The sequence below is a fragment of the Anarrhichthys ocellatus genome, unplaced genomic scaffold, assembly GCF_004355925.1.
Source record: "Anarrhichthys ocellatus isolate YVR2014 unplaced genomic scaffold, GSC_Weel_1.0 scaffold16, whole genome shotgun sequence".
Lineage (NCBI taxonomy): Eukaryota > Metazoa > Chordata > Actinopteri > Perciformes > Anarhichadidae > Anarrhichthys > Anarrhichthys ocellatus.
The window spans coordinates 8296569-8318032 of NW_022280046.1; the positions used below are offsets into that span (position 1 = coordinate 8296569).

General features: G+C 40.8%; 1 protein-coding gene across 4 annotated transcripts in view; it reads right to left on the minus strand.

Moving 5' to 3' along the window:
* Positions 1 to 14274: 14274 nt before the first annotated feature.
* Positions 14275 to 21464, minus strand: part of tcf4 (transcription factor 4) — a 208565-nt gene continuing 201375 nt past the window's right edge. For 2 of the 4 annotated variants that reach the window (XM_031856013.1, XM_031856014.1), the window contains 3 exons: positions 19337 to 19566; positions 18434 to 18572; positions 14275 to 16855 (listed from right to left, as the gene is read on the minus strand). In XM_031856013.1, the coding sequence (XP_031711873.1) occupies positions 16807 to 16855; positions 18434 to 18572; positions 19337 to 19566 (418 nt within the window). In that variant the 3' untranslated portion in view covers positions 14275 to 16806. Of the gene's footprint in view, positions 16856 to 18429; positions 18573 to 19336; positions 19567 to 21464 lie in introns of those variants that run through there. The other 2 variants (XM_031856016.1, XM_031856015.1) reach the window with 1 other exon arrangement.

The window sequence follows — 21464 nt, forward strand, 5'->3', positions numbered from 1 at the left end:
GTTTGAGTGTGATTAGTTCTTCTGTCCGTCAGAGAGTCTCTGTATCAGGATGCTAGAAGGTCAGACTTCAGGAAATTGTTTTAATCTGAGCTGATAAAGTGCAGCACGTGGCACTTTATCATGTGGCTTGATCGCTGTGGATTGAAACAGAAGGAGTGAAACTGTCAGTGTTCAGAAGGTTCTACGGACATTGTAATATATGTGTATATGTGAATATATCTAAATACATAAATATATATATATATACAGTATACATATATTTATTAAATAGATATGTTTAATATATATATATATATATATATATATATATATATATATATATACACAATATATATATTTATACAATATATTTGTATATTTATGTATTTATGTATCAAACTTCATTGATTTTTAAAGCTAAATTCACTCTGTGAACATATACTGTATATAACAACTATGTTGTCTTCATCATTTGTTGAGTTCATATTTGTTATATTGATGCTGACTGTTGCTAGCGTTGTCTGTTTGATGATGTGTGTGTCTCCAATGCTAATGTATATTTTAAGCAAATACAATAAATTGTGATGAGATGTTGACCTTGTTGCACTTTGTTCTCATTCCCCTTTAATAGTTTTGATCTAAAGTAGTTTCTAAAATATTTGCTGTGATTAAATGGTTTCCCTTTTGTTTACATTGCAACTGGTAAAGGGGGGGGGGGGGGGGGTAATTCAATATACTGTAGCTGGCTTGATCTAAAATATACCCTCATTTATTTGTTGATTATAGTTTGTATGATCTGAGTTTAATGTAGCGGAGTAAAGAGTGTTTCCCTCTGACGTAATAGTGGAGTAGAAGTAGGAAAGAAATGACCTCAAAGTTCATCACCACTAAAAATAAGGCAATAAAAAATGTGATGCTGTTTATTCTAACTCGTTCTCACCTAGGAATGTGATGTCCTGCCAGAATGTCCCGGAGCAAAACAGTTTGTGTGACAAAGTAAAGTGGAACAAAGCATCCGTCAGCATTCTGTCTATTTCTCACTGCAGATAATTACGATAAAGTCCAAACATTTCAGAAGAACTAAAATCTCACTCTGTTTCGTTTACGTGTCGTGAGTCGTCTCATGAGGGAATTTTTTTTGAATCCATATTTTTCAGAATTGTGTTCATAATACTCTCTATCTGTTCCGCATTACAAAATACATTGTCGTTGGAATCACTGTGCCTTGTAGTCTGACCTGCCCACGTGTCGGTCATTACAAAGTCACGTTTGAATCCACTGCACTTTATTTTAAATTGTAGACTGAGAATTGAGATTAAAGTACGTCAGATTGAATTTTGGTAACTGTCTTTAAAATGGCAAAACAAACAAACGGAGTCAAATGGAGGTATAAATACTTCACTGTGTTGTCAAAAAGGGAAAGCTGCGTGCTGAAGAGTTCTTTTCATCCTCATGTGAAGGTGAGGCACCCGGCGGGGAGATGGACATGTGTTGTGTCAACCCGGTGGCTCAGGGTGTGACTGCAGCTCAAAGGGAACATGCTGCAGCATGGGAGCGTCCCACCGACACAACCTTTACTCACACACTGATAAGTCACGCTGCTGCAACAACTTACGTAACAAGACGTCTCTGGGGGTGTTTCTCCGTCTCTGGGGGTGTTTCTCAGAGAGAGTTCTACAGCTCTGTTGTGGACTTCTGTTTCCACTGCCCAGTGAATAAAACTCATCTGAACCAGCCACAGAATTGGACCTGAAAGAAACTTTTCTTCATCAGTTTAAACAGTGGGACTTTACATCCAGGTGTCTTTATTTTCTTCACATAGAAGATGGTGCCTGAAGATGTTGAGTTTCTGCAGAATGTACAGGATGCCAACAGGCACTGGAGGAAGTATTCATTACCTTTATTTAAGTAAAAGTACTAATACCCAGTTTAAAAATACTTATTATTATCGTATTAAAAGTAAAAGTCCTCAATGCAGGGAAATGTCCCCATGTTACTGTTACAGATCACCTCATTAGAATATTATAACTCGTGCATTTATGTAAAAGCAGGATTTTACTGCTGTGGTTGGTTGAGGTGGTGGCTCATTGTGAACTATTAAAAAGCCTCATGTTCCAGTGTGTAGGATTTGGCGGCATCTAGCTGTGAGGTTACAGAGTGCAACCAGTTGAAACTTCTCCCGCGTAGGAGAGCGACTGTGGCCGACGGGAGAATGCCAAGGAGCCTATCTAGAGTTGTTGTAATAGTAGCATAGGGCCAGTGCGTGTGAAGCAATATGCATGAGCGAAAGAGTTGGCAGCGGAGCAGAGGAGAGGTTAGTTTGGCAGTGAGGACTTCAAGTGGAAGTTTAAAAAATTAATGCTACAGTTCTTCAAGTCCAACAGAACTGAAGCAGGTTGGTTTGTCTGCAGAAACATGGCTGGCTCAGTAAACAACTACATCTATGGATTCAAGGATTCAAGGATCATTTATTGTCTATATGCAACACAGGGATGCAAAACTAAATTCAGTTGTCGCCCATTTGTAACAAAACAAGCACATGACAAACAAAACTAAAATGATGGATCTAGGTCTCTGTGAAGATGTGGGCTCAACAGCCACCGACTGCTATCGTCCATCTTATTATTCTGCAACAGAGCATCAGGCAGCCAGAGGCACGGTCAACCAGGTAACAGAACTCCAAACAAAAGATGAGGACAAACCGCCTAAAAACGAAGGAAAAAAAACGGACTAATGAGGGGAGTCAAAACAGGTGAGCAGGTCAGGTGACTGCAGGGCTAACGAGGGACAGGTGAAAGTAATCAGGGGCGGGGCAGACGATCAAAACTGGCGGGAAAACACATGAGGCAGAGAGTGAAGCGATCTCAAACGAGAGGAGAGGCGAGTAACGAAGCCAGACAGGAAACAGGAAACAGGAATGACGGACAAAGACATGACCTAAAGGAGCAGGAGCAGAGGTAATTATTACAGTTATTAAAAGGAGATGCAGCAAAAAGCTTTTTAATTGGAGTGGAGTAAATACTAAGGTATCTTCCTCTAAAATGTAATGGAGTAGAAGTAGAATGGGGCATGAAAAGACTCAAAGTAAAGTGCTTTAAATTTGTACTCAATACAGTACTTCATCACGTCAACATGTGTCCGAACAATTAATTCGTCACGTCTTGTTTTCTCTCTTTGAAAAACTTGAGATGGTTCATGACAGCAGACACATGTAGGTTGTTTGACTGAAAATATTATGTGGGTAAAAGAACCTCGGAGTAAAAGAGTGAAATACTTTACAACACTGATGCCCTCTGGACAGGCCCCGGTGATAACTACAGTGAACTGTTTTCTATTGAACTCGCTAGTCCTGCTGTGATTTAAATCCTATCCAGACTGACGTCCTGGTATTCTAAAGTGGATCTCTGAGTTATTGTTCTAACGCATTCATAAGATGTGACTGAGTTATGAGTCAGAGAAGAAGTAGGATTTTGACTCGATGTCGTCACACATTGCCACACCTTACACACTCAAACAATTTTGGTTTCGTCTTTTGACTTCGTCATGCTGAATGCCCATAAATCAAAGAGTTGGACAACATTTAATTTTGACCAGATTATGAAAAGTCCAGAGATTCAAGAGATTCATCCCCTGGGGTTAATGAACATGCAGGCTCGTCTCATCCAACAGTCGTAGCTATACCTATGGAAAAAAAATGCTGCGTTATTTCGTATTATTTTGTATATTCTCCACGTAATCATGAATGAGGAAGTATGAAGAGGAAGGGAGGTGGATGGGTTCAGCAAACGGCGATCTTTCAGCCAGGAGACCGCTGGTGCTTCCTCATGTGAAACGAGATGTCAAAGTTGATTTATTTGACACTTAACTTGTTAGTTTAACCCAAACAGTTATGTACGTAACCTCAGTTATGTACGTACATATGTTGCCTAATCTGATTAGTTTATTTTGAAAAGATTGTGTGCATGAAACAAGCAGAAATGGACAAGTGTTGCTGGACGTTCGTAGTAAAACGCACAAAATAGGAGCTGGTAACTTTTTGTAAGACATCATTCTAACTGCTGTATGAGTATACGTTCCAGTATGTTCATCAAATTATACAACAAACATTTCCAATATCTTAAAACAAAATTTGTCTTCGTGGTGGCATTAGATTAAAAGTCGGAGGACCACCCAAGTTATTAGAATGCATTATGCATCCTTGAAACAGCTGTTGAGATATTTCACTCCAAACAACAAATGTCAACCTCACGGTGGCACCAAAAGAAAAGTCAGGTGATCACCAGAGCCAGGAGGGTTCATCCTCAGGAGACCATGAATGCACGTACAAAGTTCCATAGCTATCTATTTAATTAGAATAAAGTTGTCAAGATATTTCAGTCTAAACTTAAGCGGAGGACCAACCAAAGGACTGACATTGCCGTCCTTTGAGTCATTCCAACTGAAACTTAAATAAAGGCCTTCAGCCTTTATAAAGGCCTTCAGATAAAGGCCTTCAGCCTAAAGGCCTTCAGCCTTTATTTAACCAGGTGGTTCGGATGAAAACATATTTTTCAGGAATGATCAAATCCCAAATAAAAAGCATAATCCTAAATATAACTTGCAGACTAAGAGCAAAGTTGCAAAAAATACCCCACTCAGCAATGTACGAGGACAAAAAAACCCGCTATCATGAACAAATACGAGGGAAGTGTGACTGTTACCCAGCAGGACCAGAGAGAGGATTTGTTCTGGGGTTATTCTCATCTGCAGGAGAGTTGACAGAAAACTCTCAGTATCACAGCACTGATGGGCTTGTAAAGGTCACAGAGATTCAGCAGATCCAGTAGCGTTGTTAAATTATTAGACAGAGGGGAACATTGTGCTCCAGTTTCTTTTACTGATATCACCAATGCTACTAATGCTTATAGTGTACTGCTACAAGTACCAGCACTGCGACGCAGTTCTCCCTTATTCTGCTCATGGCTCTGCTGCACATTTGCTGTTATTGCTTACTTTGTTATGTCGAGTAAAGACAGTTGTTCAAATGGCTTAAAACAATCTCATCACACTAGTGTTATTGTCCAAACTATGTAATTCCTGAGAGATACTTTAGATGGTTGATAACATCCGTTGAGCCCAAACAATATTGAGACAACTCAGTTCACCACAGCTGGACAACAGCCACCTGATGATTTGTGGTGGAAAACCACGTGGACGAACAGGGTGAAAAAAAGATCTAATATTACTGAACGGGTTTGAAAAATGTTCCAACAGTGCTGGAAAATCAGCCGTGTCAGATGAAAAGCAGCAGAGCGCTGATCGGTGTTTACGAGGGAGGTCGAGGTCAGACCTCCACCCTTCAGTGATTTATTGGATCTTTTTTCCTCTTTAAAAACAAAATGTTGTGTCATGCCGAAGTAAAAATATACTCTGGTAGCTCTGAAGTAATACTGGCTTGAAATCTCTCAAAACCAAGTGGAAATATAGAAAGTCTTTAGTTAAAGGTAGATTTTTCCTTCTCAGATTAAGAAAAAAGTTTTGAATATTTTAAATCTGTACAGTGATACATTCTAGTGTTGCGTTAGGCAGTTTAAGTTAAAAAGTCCACAGCCACACAACGAACAATATTCCCTGTGTAGCCAGATACCTTCGGATAATGAATATCAGGGCCAAGACTTCCTCTTCAGTCATCCGTTTACGGTCCATCGAGCAACTTGAGATGCGAGAACGTAGTCGCAGTTGAGACAACGTCCACAACAGGATTGTATATCTGCATTCATATGCAGATTTCTGTTTATAGAGATTAACAAAAGGCCAAACATTTTCGGCGGACGATAGCCGATGGGTGATTGCATTTCGGCAAAAGTGTGCGGCCTCATTTGCTCTCCACATGGAATGTTTACCTGAATGCACCCAAAGCCCACCCAAATGTGGTCCACACTACTATGACTACAGACAGACTACAAACAGGAACCTGAATGCTTCGGTTTATTGAGATTGGATAGAAGTCTTCACACAGAACAGGGCAAGGCCTTTACGCAAGCCAAAAATAACTTGAAATGTGAAAGTGAGAAGTGCTTTATGAAAGACCACGATGGGGCACTATCTACACCAAAATCAAATCACTCTGTTTTTGGAAGTTAGTAGCGAAGTGGGAGGCTTTATTTCAGGCGTCACTGGTTCCAAAACTAAAAGTCTTGGTTGTCAATAATAAGAATATAGTTTTTTGTGTTTTTTGAAATGTTGCAAAGGTGCAGGATGTAAGACTGTACAAAAGACTTCACATGGTGGTCAAATGAAGCTTGTGGTCACAGATGACATCTAGATTTCTACAGTGGGATATAAAGCTGGAGTATGCAGTTTAGTTTTGGCGTCAATGGGCAAAGATTCCATAAACCTTTTCATCATATCGTAATAGACTTCTGCACCTCCTCTGGGCTGTTTTCAGGCTTTAGAGAATATAGCCCATGACAGGAGATGCCGGGCCAATCACAGGTCATATCAGATAGAGGGTGTTCCTATTGGTTCTTCTAGAAATGCAGATGTGTGTTCACGTCTCTTCAGAAAAGGTAAGATAGACTTATCCCCAATAAATCGGCAAAGCATTTCAGACATGAAAAAAGAAAATGTTGCTAATAGTTTAGCCTTCTGCTCACGTTGTTGGAATGAAATAAGAAATAGATCTGAGTCGTCCGCATAGAAATATATCAAAGGATGCAATAAGGTCTTAAAGCAGTAAAAAAAATCTTCATTGGATCGTCAGCGGATTAAGCTGGATGTGGTTTGTGGAAGTGAAACAATCAGCTAAAAAAAAAATCTATCATAGAAATATTGGTGAACTGACGTCACTCACTGCAGCCTGCAGGCAGAGACGGATAGAACCACCTTGATGAGTCAAAATGAAGAATCATCCTAACTTCACCTGAAGAACCCGTTGCGCTCATCATGACGCAACATGTAACTTGTCCCTGCTTGTTCCAGCAAAAAGCCTGTAAACACATTTAATCATTTATATTAGCGTCAAGTGTCATCACAGGGCTGACACTCGCATTCACACCAACGGGACACTTTGAATCTTCAATTCACCTTCAGGTCTTTGGACTGTGGGAGGAAACTGAGCAGCCAAAGCAAACACACACAGACACAGGAATGTAGTCCAGAAGAAATTGTTGTGTTCTATGCTCACAATACAGATATTTATGGATTCAAGGATCATTTATTGACATTATGCAACACAGGGAAGCACAACGGAATTCAGTTGGTTCCACCGGAGTCCTGCTCTGTGTCCTGCTGTCCGCCAGTCAACTGCAGCTTGATCCGGGATGAACGATGGATCCAGGTCTCTGTGAGTATGTGGGCTAAACAGTCACCGACTTCCCGCTGCTTTCATTCATCTTATTTTTCAGCTACTTCAGACAGCCAGCAGCATGCTGGTTAGTGGAGTCACTTTGCCGTGTGGAATTTTCTCATGACCCTCGCAGACGAGTCTCGCATAAATCAGGCTGTCTTCAGGATAAACTAAAAGAAAAGTCCCTTCTCTTGCTGTCGCTCCATGTCGTGTGCTCTATGAAGGGTTATGTTTGAGCTAAATCTCTATCGCTAGCTAAACCAACACAAATATGAAGTGAACACACCAAACGAAATAAAGAATGTCATCAGTTTAAAAAAATGTGTCAACAGACTTTGCAGCTTTCAACATAGTTCTCCTTTCAGTCATGGAAAACTACTAAGAATATTCACCCAGTACTATTTTGAGGTACTTTTGGGGAAGAGGGAGACCTATTTATGATTTTACATCAATGTCTGATTACAGGCATTGGAGAGTACTACTGCATATGTGAAAAAAAGATGTATAAATACCTCTGCGGCTCCAGAGGTAGCTGTGTGAAGTTTGATGCATTTCTACAAGTGATGTCACTCGATTTTGCTGTATTAGTCCATTGTGAGTGTAACGATGTTACCGGAGTGCAATGCTACATCAACTGAGGACTCTTAACTTGGCTGTGTCCATTTTCTGCCATTTTATACTTCATCTACAGTACAATTGAGAGGAACCTGTTGTACATTTTACATTTATTTGAGCAGCTTTAGTCTTTATATATATATATATGTGTTACTCAGTGGTGGGCCAGCTAAGCCTTCTCTGCTGGCCGAAACAGAATCACAAAGTTATAGCTCTTTTATAATTGAATCATTTTTCACAAATACACTACATGTATTACACATTTTTTTCCCATTAGCTTATTTTCTCATTGCACAGCCCCTGTCTTCTCTGTTGCTCTGCTTCCAGCCTGCAGCTTGTTTTAAGGAGAGCTCTTATCCAATCAGTTTCAGCCCCTATTTCTTAGGAGGTAGCCTCCTAAGTACGTCTGCATTAACGTGCGCCGTGATTGGTCAGTGGGCCAGCCTGACTTATCTGTTACGTGAGCGCAGTCCACCGAAAACATTATATTTCCCACAATTTAAGCTTCTGCATTTTCCAAAGGCACTAGTATTATTCAAACGTCTTGTTCGGTTCGTAAGCCTCGTACCGAACGGTTTAATACGAATACGTGTATTGTTACACCCCAAGAAGCAAATAACCGTAGCTCAGCAGGACAGCACAGAAGGCCCAGGTATAAAATGCACGGCCTGCCACTGGTGTTACTGTATATTCAAAACATATCGTCATGTTTTAGACTTGGTTTAATAAGACCTGGGGCTAGACAGGAAAATAATCCTGTTCTACTCTGTCACTTTAAAAAATGTTACAGTGTTGGCCCGCAACAAAGTACAATTTCTAACGCAATATCTCAAGAACGCCTGGAGGGACTTTCTTCAAATTTGGCACAAACTTGGACTCAAGCACGAACTGATCAGATTTTAGTGGTCAGAGGTGACGCGAGCCTTAACAGCTGCAGTAAAGTTATCTTAATAGCCCAACAAAGGCAAGGAAGTCCACAGTTGCAACCAGCCGGTTCTTGGATCTCTTGCTGCTCAGTTTATTTTTTATATACGTTACTCTTTTTGTTTCATTTAAGAGGAAAAACGTTCACAAAATGAATTAAACTTCTAATGATATCTTCCTACTCTACGCCTTCCCCCCGCTGTACGGAATGAAAAGAAAGAGGCGCTCAAAGCGCTGCATTATAAAAATGGCACATTTATTGCTACAGAACGGTCATGAACATGAACCTCATTGAATCACGACAAGATGGGAACCAACAGGCAACAAACAGCCGACTGCTGGGCTGGTACGAGAAAGAATAAAACCCTCAGCACAGAAACCCAAGAGAACCTGTTCCCCCAACACCTCCACTGATCTGCAATACAAACAGTGTAATAATAATAACAACATCAACAATACCAGCAACCATAAGGACAATAATAATCAAAAGTAAAAAGTAAAAGAATACAACAGTAACCAGAAATAATTAAGAAAATGGAAGTGTAGAAAAATACAATGGAATACAGATTCGAGGCACTCAGCCAAACACTGGGGGAAAAGTGTAACTTTGTTTTATTTTTTTCTGATATTTTGTATTGTCATCTGTTTGCCGGCTGGGATGGGATGTCCCCCCACTGTGGCCTCTTATTGTGACCCATCACACAGGAAACCTCACAGGTGTTTTAATTTGAACACGTGGTTCAAATAAAACATCTTTAAATATAATACAATAAAGTAACAAATTCATCATTGATTTTTAGAGCATTTCCAAAAAAAATGGAATATTTTATTGTAGTTATTCTGTTCTCGTACAGTAATCTGAATGTTTTTTTCTTTACTTATTCTTTTCAGTATTCACGATATAAAAGGATTGCCCCTGCAAAACAATAAACCAAATATATTTTAATTTATGACAGATTAACTTTAAATTTGCTCATATAATAGGGTGCACTAAGTCTAATCCATAACAAAAGAGCACTCGACAGAGGAAGCTTTAACAAAAAGCCCAGGCACTGATTACAGGATCATTCTGTGTATGTTGTTCTTTTCCATCTCGTCACTGAATTGCATCACAAGGAACAAGAAGAAAGAAAAAAGGCCACAGTTCATATATTTTCACCTTCACCTCATGATGTTAATACTGAAAATGAAGCATGTCTTTGAAAATGACAAAGAGAGAACATGATGAACTGAGTTAGAGGATGAGTCCACATCACCTCATGTCCATTTCTGTATTTGTGCTTGTTCTTCATTGGGTTGTTGGAAAGTCCAGTGTCCTGTAATCTATGTGGAAATTTTAAATGATTTTAAATAACTTCTTCCCTGTCATTGCTAAATTATATTATATCACTCTTTTACTTTTTAAAATGTGGGGCCGTATCCTGGTTCATAAACGTGGTCCCAAGCTGGGATGATACAGAAACAGCTGTGCAGATTTGCTGCAATCAAATTCTGAACTTTTCCAAGAAACTGTACGTTAGCCAGCCATCATCTTAAATACATTCACAACATTACCGACACATTTCTAAGTTGTGTTGAAAATCCGCATCAGCTCCACGTCTGTCTTGTTCACGTGTTTATTGGATAGCTGTAGAAATAGAAATGTTAAAATGAGACACTGTGGTTTTACCAGCGGTTAGCATTGAAGCTCTTTGTTGGGTTGCCAGGTTTGAGTTCTACCCGGCACTCTACCGACCACAAAACCCAGTGGACTCTCGGATGGACCGGTGACTAGCTTGTTAGCTAAATATGTAAATCAGAGGGCTTGGAAATTGTTGGAAGGTCTATTTTTTCTCGGAGTTAGGCAAACAGTTTTCCCTCCTTGCATTCTCTGTGCTAAGCTTGGCTAACACATCCTGGACCTACCTCTACAACGGACGCACAGAAATGAAACTGATCCGACTCGAGAGAATGTATGGTAGGGAATAACCACCGGAAAAAAACATGCCGCTTACTGTAAAAAATGTCAACAATAAGCAAAATCCAGAATTTACTGAAATGTTAAATGTCAAAAATGTATTGATTTGAAACTGCTAGTTTTGACTGTGACTCACTGAGCACTAATAATAGCACATGATTTAATACATTTGAAATACAACTTTATAAAACAGAGCTCATTAGGACCCTAAAATAAATATAATCTCAAAATGTATCAAATAGTTTGTCGGTCGGTTATTTCCTCTGCTCAGGAGGTTGTCTTCGGTTTGTCTGTCAGCAGGATCCCGGGAACCTCGTGGCTCCATTCTCACTTGGTTGAAGGGTGTAGCATGGGACAAGAAAGAACATTTACATTTTGGAGCGGATCAGAATCATGGGGCGGATACTTATTATATTTTCATTACCATTGCAAGAGAGGGCACTTGGTGTTGAAGGGGGCTCTGAGTGCCCTTCTAGTTTCTTTTCATGGTCGTCCGTTTAGAGAATCCTGTGAACGTCAATTCCTTCAACGAACTTATTTAATAAAAAGTAAAATACGCGTGAGGTTTAATAAGCTTGCGTCCCAAGAATAACATAAGATGGTTCAGAAAAAAATACTTTTTACTTATTCATGAATATGAAACTGGAAAAATATGCAATGCCTTAAGTGAAATGTAGGGCAAACAGAGATATTGGCAGGAGTTTTAAATAGCTCTTTCTTTTGGCAGTGGACGACTTACATCGTCTGTTATGTGGAGGTTGAAGAAATGAAAACACCTTCCTTCACTGTTCATTTGATCATCTTCTTTCTTTCAGAGGAATGATATGTTAGCATCCAGACTGGTCATTTGTATAACATGTTTGAAGTGATTTGTAATGATTTAATTTAGAATGATATAAATGTAGCAGATTGGCTGTCCTACTGATGTCGGTTGGTGTTCGTGTTTGAAGTATACACAGGTGTATTTAGATGGGGTAAGCTCTGATGAGAAGAGAGAAATGCTTCCTGGTTCTGACATTGCAGGGAAAACAAAGAACAGGAGCGGCCATTTTGAATTCAACTCATTATTGTAGTAAACCTGGTACAGAGTAACAGCTTACAAAGCTCATGGCACAGTCACTGAAAAAGAGAAATGAGGTGTGTATGTACAACAAGGAGGGAAAAGGAACGCCAATAGAAACATCAGGGGTAACATAAAGATGAAGATACTGTAATTCAGGAGATGACTTGATTATACAACAAAGAGAAAATACCAAATGAAGCATCGCAAAAATAACATTACGCAAAAAATACATTTAGCACTGACACTGACAGATTCAATCCTCGTGTTTAACCTTTAGGTCCAATTCAAAGTAGCTCTTCTTTTTGACAAAAAGCTCAATTTTAATGGCAAACACTGACAACTAATGACTGAACCTGCCCTGCACATGATCCGATATCTTTTTGGGAAAATAGCTGATAAGATTGTTTGCTGACGACCTGCTTCTTTATATTAGAGACATTCCAATCTTTCACTAAATGTTCATATATTAATCTTGAATCAGGTGCTGAGGGTGTTTCATTTAATCAACATGTACAACCCGTCCTGAAGAGAACCAATGCACAGGAGTCAGAGTCGGCTTGTTGTTAACTCTTTGGGTTCCTCAGTTACGTGTTTGTCATAATTTATGTAACTAAACATAAAATCATAGATTTTGTGTTACTACCCTAAAACAGTTTCCGACTAAAAAGATTAGTATTAATTTATAACCAATTTCTATTTGTTACACATTTTTGCATCTAGCAAAAGAAGGTAGTATACCTTTGAGTTGTGGTATCCTTTGTTTTGATGAATCAGCATTTAATGGAACATGAATTTTTTTGGGTCTTTTGTTCCTCCGGCTCTGACGGTGTGAGCTCAGAGGTTCATGTGACTTACACTCAGATGGTCGACCACAAACAGGACTGAAGCTAAGAAAAATCAAACAAGTTCATCATCATCATCATCATCGCCCATGGCTGGCAAGTCCTCACCCCACAGAAGATGTTTTATCACTATTTACACGTTTCTCTGCAAAAAATACATTTAAAAATGGTAATGTCATGAGGCATGGAGAATTAAACCAATATCATATATCTTTTATGATTTCTGATTCCTCGAACCCTCAAAATGTTTCCCACAGATATAAACTTAATGTTGAAAAATTAAAAAAAAAAAAATATTCTGAACCTTTGACCTCACTACATTTTCAATGTGACACATTTTTTCAACACACACTGAATTTTACGTTTTCATATTTTAACAAAAAAACCGATACAACATATTTCTAAAACACAAAGTAACAACAGTCTACATGTAAAAATATAACTTTTACATACACAATTTCAAAATAATGGTAAAGTTTGCCATTTTGTTGCATACAATTTACAAACGTCTGTGTGTTGTTGCCTTGGATAGAGAGCAGTGAGTGGAGCCGTTTTGTCCTGCGCAGGGTGCCGTACTAGTCAGAGTGTGTTGTCATTGATAACACTGAGGGGCCACTGAGGGGCCTCGCCAACTTCTGCCTGTTCAGTCTTTGAGAAAATAAGTCCTCCCCAAGCAAACAGAAAATAAAAAAATAACAGAAAAGGGCACCCTCCTTATATATTGTATATACTTTTTTGTACAGTTATATATAGATTGATTTACTCAAATAGATTCTTTTCCAGTTTCCGTGCCTTCCTGTTGATTGGGTAGGAGTGTAACCGCGTCAAAATGACCATCGACAGAGAACAACGCTGTCAGACCGCAAATTTTTTTTTTTTTTTTTTCTTTTACATTTTCTATAATATACATGTAAACCAGAACAGACAAAGAAAAAGTAATAAGAGAAAAGAGTCTTCTTAAAAAAGCAAGAGAGAGAGAGGGAGAGAGAAAAGAAAATCTGTTTTACAACATACGACCACACACTTTGTACTGAAGACTACATTGGCTTACGGACAAGCCGATCAAATATTGATAAAAAGCTGATAAGCTATAATACAAGAAGAGACGCGTAGTTCACCATGGAAACAGGGCTGGGGCTTGGACCAGGAAGGGTTTTGGGGTTCTGGAGAACTTGAGGGGGAGGAGGGGTCGGGGGCTCATCTTGCTAAATCAAGCGTATGCCTCATTGGCTCCAAGCCAGATCACGCTGTCTACTTACATATAAGCGTACAGTACATTAAATACAGGTTAGTTTTTTTTTTTTTTTTTTTTATCCAAAAAAATACTTTTTTTTCCTTTTTAGCTTTTTTTAAATTCCCAGGTCTGGTAAAAAACCTGACTGCATAGAACCTAACGACTAAGAACAGGTTTCCCTAAGCTTGCATCCTATTAAAAGACCAGGTACGTGTCCTCCTCTGGCAACTCGAATGATATGAACTCTAAAAAGGCACATTGGTAGAAATGTGAATTTTCAAATTGCATCTGTGGGACCACTTAGGTGGGGCTCTGGTTTAGGGCTCATAAGGCTAGGGTCAGCAGAGAAGACAGAACTGGGACCGGGTGTTAAACAAAGGCCTGGACTGAGGATGGTTCACACTGGGGCGATGGTGAAAGGGGACTTTCAGATTGACACCAGAAAACAATGAACGTCCTTGCAGACATTCCAATCAGTAGACCTTGATGCATAGCAATGCAATAAACACTACCATCTTCTTCCTGCCCTATCTGGTCTGGATGTATTTATTCCTCAAAGGTCCCGGTCATGACTTTTGTCACTGCCACATCCCGTTTTGTCCCGATCCTGTATCACTCCCAAGTCAATGTTCTTCCAAACTTATACACCAGGTAAGTACTGATCTGGTGTCATTTGATTCAAATATGATTTTAATTTTCATGTATATTGAGCAGACCAAGGTAATCAGAATGTCTGAACCCTAGGTCAGTACTAGATGTGAGGCTTTAGTCTCTACAATGCAATGCAGAACAGAGGACAGTTCCACATGTTGCCAGACATCAACATCCCTAGAGGATTGCAAGGCCAATGAAGTGTGTAGCAGCTAATAGTCCCAGCAACACCCAGCTAGCATCAAGTGGTCAATCAGAAAGTCCCCCAAGGTATTGACTCAGGGCAGGGTAGTCCAGTGTGCAGGTTAGGGATTCAGATACTAAACCAGGAAATGGGCAAACCAAATGAGTCCAACACACGAATGCTTTGACTACTGCTGCTTGGCCCCCAGAAGAAAAGTACACACCCCTCACCGTGATGATTGCTCCCTTGCTTCCCCTGCAGCGGTGCCATCATGCAGACCACGAGCTCCTTCCTCCTCTGCCTCTATCTCTAGCTCCTAAGGATGTTGGCCCACTTAAATCCTTTCCCCTTACCCTTCAACGACTCCCAAAACTCTCATAGCTCAGGCCCTCGGGGACATCCGGACCACTCGATTCAAGTGATCGTAATTCGGGGAATGTGCTGAAACATGGAATAGAATTCACTTCAGTGCTGAGTGCGGCCCTCTTCCCCTGTGTGTGTCATCTGTCCGTCCTCCCAACCATCTGCCCAGCAATCCTCAGACTTCAGCCAAGGCCTGGACGCCGATTAGAACTCCTGCGTGCTCTGACCTGTGGGCATGCTGATGAATATCTGACAAAGGACTCCGCTTCGGGATCTTTCTGTCGTCATGTTTGCATTCGCACTACAAACCCACAATAACAATCTCAAATGAAGGTGTCGAGAAAAGTCTTTCCTTAGAAGTACACGTTTTCATTACTGCATGATTCTTCCTTCATGCTTCTCTTCTGTAATTCTAGCCTCAATAATTGAAACACCTCAGTCCCTCTGGAGTCATTCACCGATTGATTGATTAACTGATTCAATGATTGATTCTTGAAGTGTTCTCTTCCTCCCAGTCGATACACACGGGCCATCTAGGTACAACTCTCCAGGCTTTTGTATGTGATCACACTAAAGAGTTAGCAGTTCGCACAATTTAGCCACTTGCTAACAAAGTTAACGCGGCCGTTAGCATAAAACACTAATAGAAATACACAAAGAGGTTGAGATTTTTCTTCACACAATCTACTGTGAATGTTTGCAGGTTAAGAGGGAATGCATTAGAAGGGGAAGAACGGGTTGCCCCCGTTTTTCCTGTTGAGCCCCGTTTTTCTCTCGGCATCTATGATCGTCAAAAAGCGCTTGAGAACTTAATTGGTTTGTTCGAATGACTCGGCACCTCATGTCTTCTTTCTTTTAAATGTATACTTTGATCTGTGGAAAGGTCTGGCTCGTAAGGGGACGTGTGAGTGGGCAACTTGCTTCTGTGATACTTCTTGACATTTTTTGTTTTTGTTTGTTTCGCTTCGCTTCTCCGTGTGTATCTATGTGACTGGTTTGCATCCAAGAGGAGATCAGGCACAGCTTCATCCACAGTGTGGCTTTAAGATTGCCATTCAGTCAGAGACGCGCCGGAGCTGCATCCAACGACAGCTGCGCAATGTTGCTTTAAAAAAAGAAAGGAAAACTCTTTAAAACACTTTGTGATATGTTTCGCTCCGTTCTGAACAACCCTCCACAACCCGTACCCTCCTCACCGCCCGCGTCCTGTCGCATTCTTTTAACAAGCTTTTTGTCATGTTTTCCTTTTCTCATATATACTATATATATATAGAACCATTTTGTTCTTTACAACTGGGAGTGCTGATAAAACAAGTAGTACAAGAAGAAGAATTTCTTGGATGATGTGATCGCAAAGACTTGTCCATTGCTGTCACTTTGTGTCAAAAGCTCCCACAAACCGTCACTTTTGTAGCAGCCGGTGTTACAGCTCAACGTCTCCACAAAGCAGCATCCAGTTCACTCGGTGACCAAAGCATCTACTGTGACTCTGCAGTTCGTGTTCTCGACAGAAGAAGGAGACGGAGGTGAGGAGGAGGATAAGAGACAGACGAGAGGAGAGAGAGAGAGGCTGATCTGAGTGGTCAGGCCGGAGATCCAGAGATCGGGGTGGGGGGGGGGGGGGGGGGGGGGGGTCGATCGATTGCCGGGCTGTCATGGAAACGCTGTCAGAGGAAGTGGTCACTCATCATCTTGATGAACTCTGGCACCTTGGACCTGGAGACAAAGAGAAGATAAAAGAAGAGGGGGGTGGGTTAGGAGGCACAAGTACTCAAGTTTATGCAGTCAAGAGGAAAAGCTCATGAAGTGTCAGAATAGAAAGGGAACATGTTCTGGGGAGCATGACTGTGCTCATTAAATTCCAGGGTCCATAAACATCTTTTTGGGGGTTATTTTCCTTAAAATAAAGATCTAGACAATTCTGTCACTAATCGCCATTATTTCTCAACTGAAATAAATGATTGTGGACATTTTGGCCGGAAAGTGATGCCAGAGTAAAATTCTGCACTGACCAAATCATTAGCATATATCCTCTGGCGACCATGAATATTCACAGCAAATCTCATCACATTCTGGTCGGTCACACTTAAAGGGACAGTGCGTAGGATCTAGCGGTGTGGTTGCAGATTGCAACCACATAAACACCTCTCCGCCCACTGTTCCCTTTACATGACTGCGTCATGACTTGGTCCTAACTCTTAGTAAGAATGTACATCTTTAGGAAACTAAGCGGCTTTAAAATATTTTGGACCCAGATAAATCTGTACGTATTTATTACTTATTTACCCCCCCCCCCCCCCCCCACATTGTATAAAGAAGAAAAGCCTTTACTTCATTTCTTTCACTGTAAAGCTTTTGCAGATAAGAAAGTCTGACTGACTTCGGTCACTCCTGCTGCTTATCGAGGACCTTTGGTACCTCAAGACTACAGAACATCGGGATACAAGCTCAATGAAACAGTCGACCTGTTCCACAACTCAACATTTCTAAAGTAGCAGAACAAAGAACAGCGACAGACACACACACAGTCACACTTAAAAATCACACTTACTGCCAATCTGTTGTTAAAATGTACCCAGACCAGACAGAAACTCAAGTTGTGGCCTCTGACTTTAGACAACTGAAAGATCGGCAGCTCTGCCAGATATTAAGCACCAGGAGCTGAACGACGCACTTCTCCAAATTTGTTCAAGAGATGGAAGTATTTGACCTAAAGGGCATTTGGTCTACATGTTGCCTGTGTCAATTTAAACCTTTTATTTCTCCCCTGCATGAGAGTGACAGTAAAAATGATTTAAAAAAAAGTCAGAAGACAAAATAATGATATATTTTCATCAGTGAATTTAAAGTTTAGAATGGTTACCAATGAGCAAATTGATTGGTTGGTTTGATGATATAAATAGTTATATAACACATATCTTTAAAGTTTGTTTTTGTGACTATAATTCTGTTCAGCAGGAAACTAATGGCTCAAAAGTACACAGACATCAAATTAATTTGTATCAGACAAACGATAACTTGCCCATATTTTGACCCTGAAAGCAGGAACGTCCTTTTCCAATTCAGTGATTGGGAGCCCAAATGTGATAATGAAGCATATATTCTATTAACCTCAACTTATTGTCATTGAAGGAATGTTTAGTTTGCCAAGTGATTTAACAAACTGATTGCTTGAAGTTTCTGGTCTGGTTTCTGAATTCTTTGGTTTTAAGTTAAAGGTACAACAGCAGATTAGTGACTAAGTGAAACCTTCTGACCATTCGGGGGGGGGGGGGAGATGTTGCTGCGTCTTACATTTGTCCCAGGGGGTTGGAGGCGTCGCTCATGGCGTGGTGCGCGGCGGCCAGTGAGAGGGAAGCCCCGTCCGATGACACGTTGCCCTTCTCCTCCTCGCGACGCTTCAGACAGGCCGCCTTGGGGTTCAGGTTCCGCTCTGGACCGAGGGAGAGAGGGGGAGAGATTGATATCATCCCTGACTGTGTTTTTCACTGACGTATGTCTCCGTGCTGGGTCACTACACAAGTAGTGACACTGAAGCCAAAAAAGCCAGAAACTTCAGCCAGGTTGAAGACAGTCAACAGGTGCCACTGCTGCCCTCTCCTGGAGCTCTTGTAGCACTACATATGCTGGATTTGTAACCTCATGAACCTCGATTTCCATCTTAAAGTAATTTAAGATTTAAAATAAGGGAAACATTTTGAAACTTCAGAATATAAAACATTTAGATCATTATCTTTAAGATCTCAATGTCACTGCAGCTACAGTTGCTTATTTCATACTAAATAGAATAAAATGAAATCTCACATTTTACCACGTTCTTATCACTAATTTCGATTTTTTAAGTTATAGTAAATTTCAAAGAGTGTTCCATCACAGCCGACTAGATGAACGACTGCAGTCAGTGATCAGTGACCGTTTAACTGGAGCCTCTTAAACTAGATCTCGATCACTAGCACGGCCAACTGTCCAACTTCTTCATTTTATATAACGTGTGTATAGTAAATGGAAATATTATTTATTCATTACTTTCACAACCATGTCAGTTGAACAACAAGCTGCAGAGTATTAGTGTGTTTGTGTTTTTATGATCATAACGAACAATAAATTGTTGTAATAAATACATGAATAAATAAGCAGAAGAGGATAAAAGTAAAACCATTAGTGAGGTCTACGTTTGCGTGTCTAAATTGAACCGACCTCGGACTTGCTGCTCCAGGCTGAGGATGACGGCCACGGCCTGGTGCAGGATCAGTAACTTGGTCTGAGGCTTGTCGCTCTTCAGGTGCAGCTGCACCATCTTGCCCAGCTCCTTGAATGCCTCGTTGATGTCGCGGACCCGCAGACGCTCCCGCGCGTTGTTCGCCATCCTCCGTTCCCGCTCTCTCTCCATCTTCTGCTCCGGAGACAGGTCCTCGTCGTCGTTGTTGCTACGGTGACCAACGACGGGCACGGGAGTGGGGAGAGCGAGGGAGGAGGAAGCAAGGGGATGAGGGTAGGAGAGGAAGGAGGAAGAGGAGGATTTGAGGATGAGAGCTCTTTTTTTTTTTTGCTTCACAAGATGATTCATTAAGTGATGAAATAACAGGGAGCAGGGCCTGGAAACAGACATCATGTGCTGCCCCGGTGGTCCTAATCCTGTCTGGAGAAACTTCTTCATTTAACGTGAGAAGAGTGCTTCTGCTTTCTTTGTTGTTTTTGTGTGAAATTTGACTTTTCTGATGGACAGAAACATGCTAACACCAACATATAGGCTTGTTTGCAAACCAATATGATGACAAGCTCATCCAATAGACTGCTGAAGGCGGGCAGTGGTATTTCATTTGGGTGATTTCAGACACAGCTTTACTGTAGATGGACATAAAGGCTTTAGGTTGTAAAGTTGTATAAATGCTTCATGCAACCTAATTTTCACATATGCCTATACACTCATCACTCTAGCTGAAAACAAGTTATCTGGAATTAAAGAAGACACCGCAAACATGGGCGGGTCATGTTTAAGGTCAACACGGTTTGCTGGATCACATGATGATACGTTTCCAAACTCTGCAGCACAGCATGGGCAACATATGTCTTGTCTTTATCATCAAACTATCTGCATCATCATCATTATCGTCATCATCATCATCATGACCACCACCATGATGTACAATCTTTGAGTTTGGGATCCAGATGTTTGGGATGTTCCTCCAGATGAGAAATATCAATGGAGGGGTGAAGGCTGCTCAGCTGCATCCAGAGCGGGAAATAAACACTGTGACCAACATTGATCTTTCTAATACTTCAAATGTTGCCGGCCTGACTCTCCATATAATGAGTGGGTTTGAAATATGTTAAAAAACGTCTTTTGAAGGCTTATTGTTTCTCGCAAAACAGCAAGAATACTCATTACATTCACCAAGGAGGTTGTGTTTTCGGTTCACTTCGTTTGCTCGTCAACAGGATAACTGAATAACTGCTGGCCTGATTTTCCTGACACTTGGTGGAAGGCTGTACCAGAGGCCAAGGAAGAACCCATTACGTTTTGGAGTGGCTTGGCCTTGGTGAAGGTCTGCGTTCCCCAAGTGCCCTTCTAGCCACCTCCGCCAACAATGTTGTGTTTTCGGTTAACTTTATATCTTTTTTCAGCAGGATTATGGAAAAACCACAGGCCAAGAAACGTGGTGGAAGGGTGTAGCACGGTCGAAGAAAGAACTCTTTCAATTTGGGAGTCGTCACCAAGCGGGTGGGCACATCAATAATCACTTGTGGAAGCCGTCTTTGGTGGGCGCTCTCTCCAAGTCTTCAATGTTTCTGTTAGTGTTTATTCCCCAGCTCTGAATGTGAGGCAGCACTTTTTGGAGAATGTTGACCGTGGGCTCTACTCTGTTGTGTGAGAAACAGTTAAAACCGGGCTCAAGACCAAGAAGAGACTTCATGTTCACCAGAAACCTCTCTTTATATTTAATATTACAGTTTTGTAGTTGTGAACATGTTAAAAAAAGAGAGATGTCTGGTGGACATTACACATACAAGAAGTATCTGCATTAACTGATGTATTTAGCTGCTTCTCATCACACTTGGTCACTTCATCAAAGTCCAGAGGCTGGTTCCCAAAACCCCCACAGCTGACAGTCCTTCCTTTAGTCCTCTCTCTTCAAAAAAAACACAAAACACTGTTTATCTGTTCTTTTGACCTCAGCTGACCACTGATCTGTGGTTGCCGCTCAGCGGTGGAAGAATATTTGAATAACTCAATCAATCCAAAGTAGAGGCATGTAAACCTCTATAGATTCTTTCAGAAAAATGACTTAATTTCCAAGTTTACAATTCCTGCCCTATCCTCGGA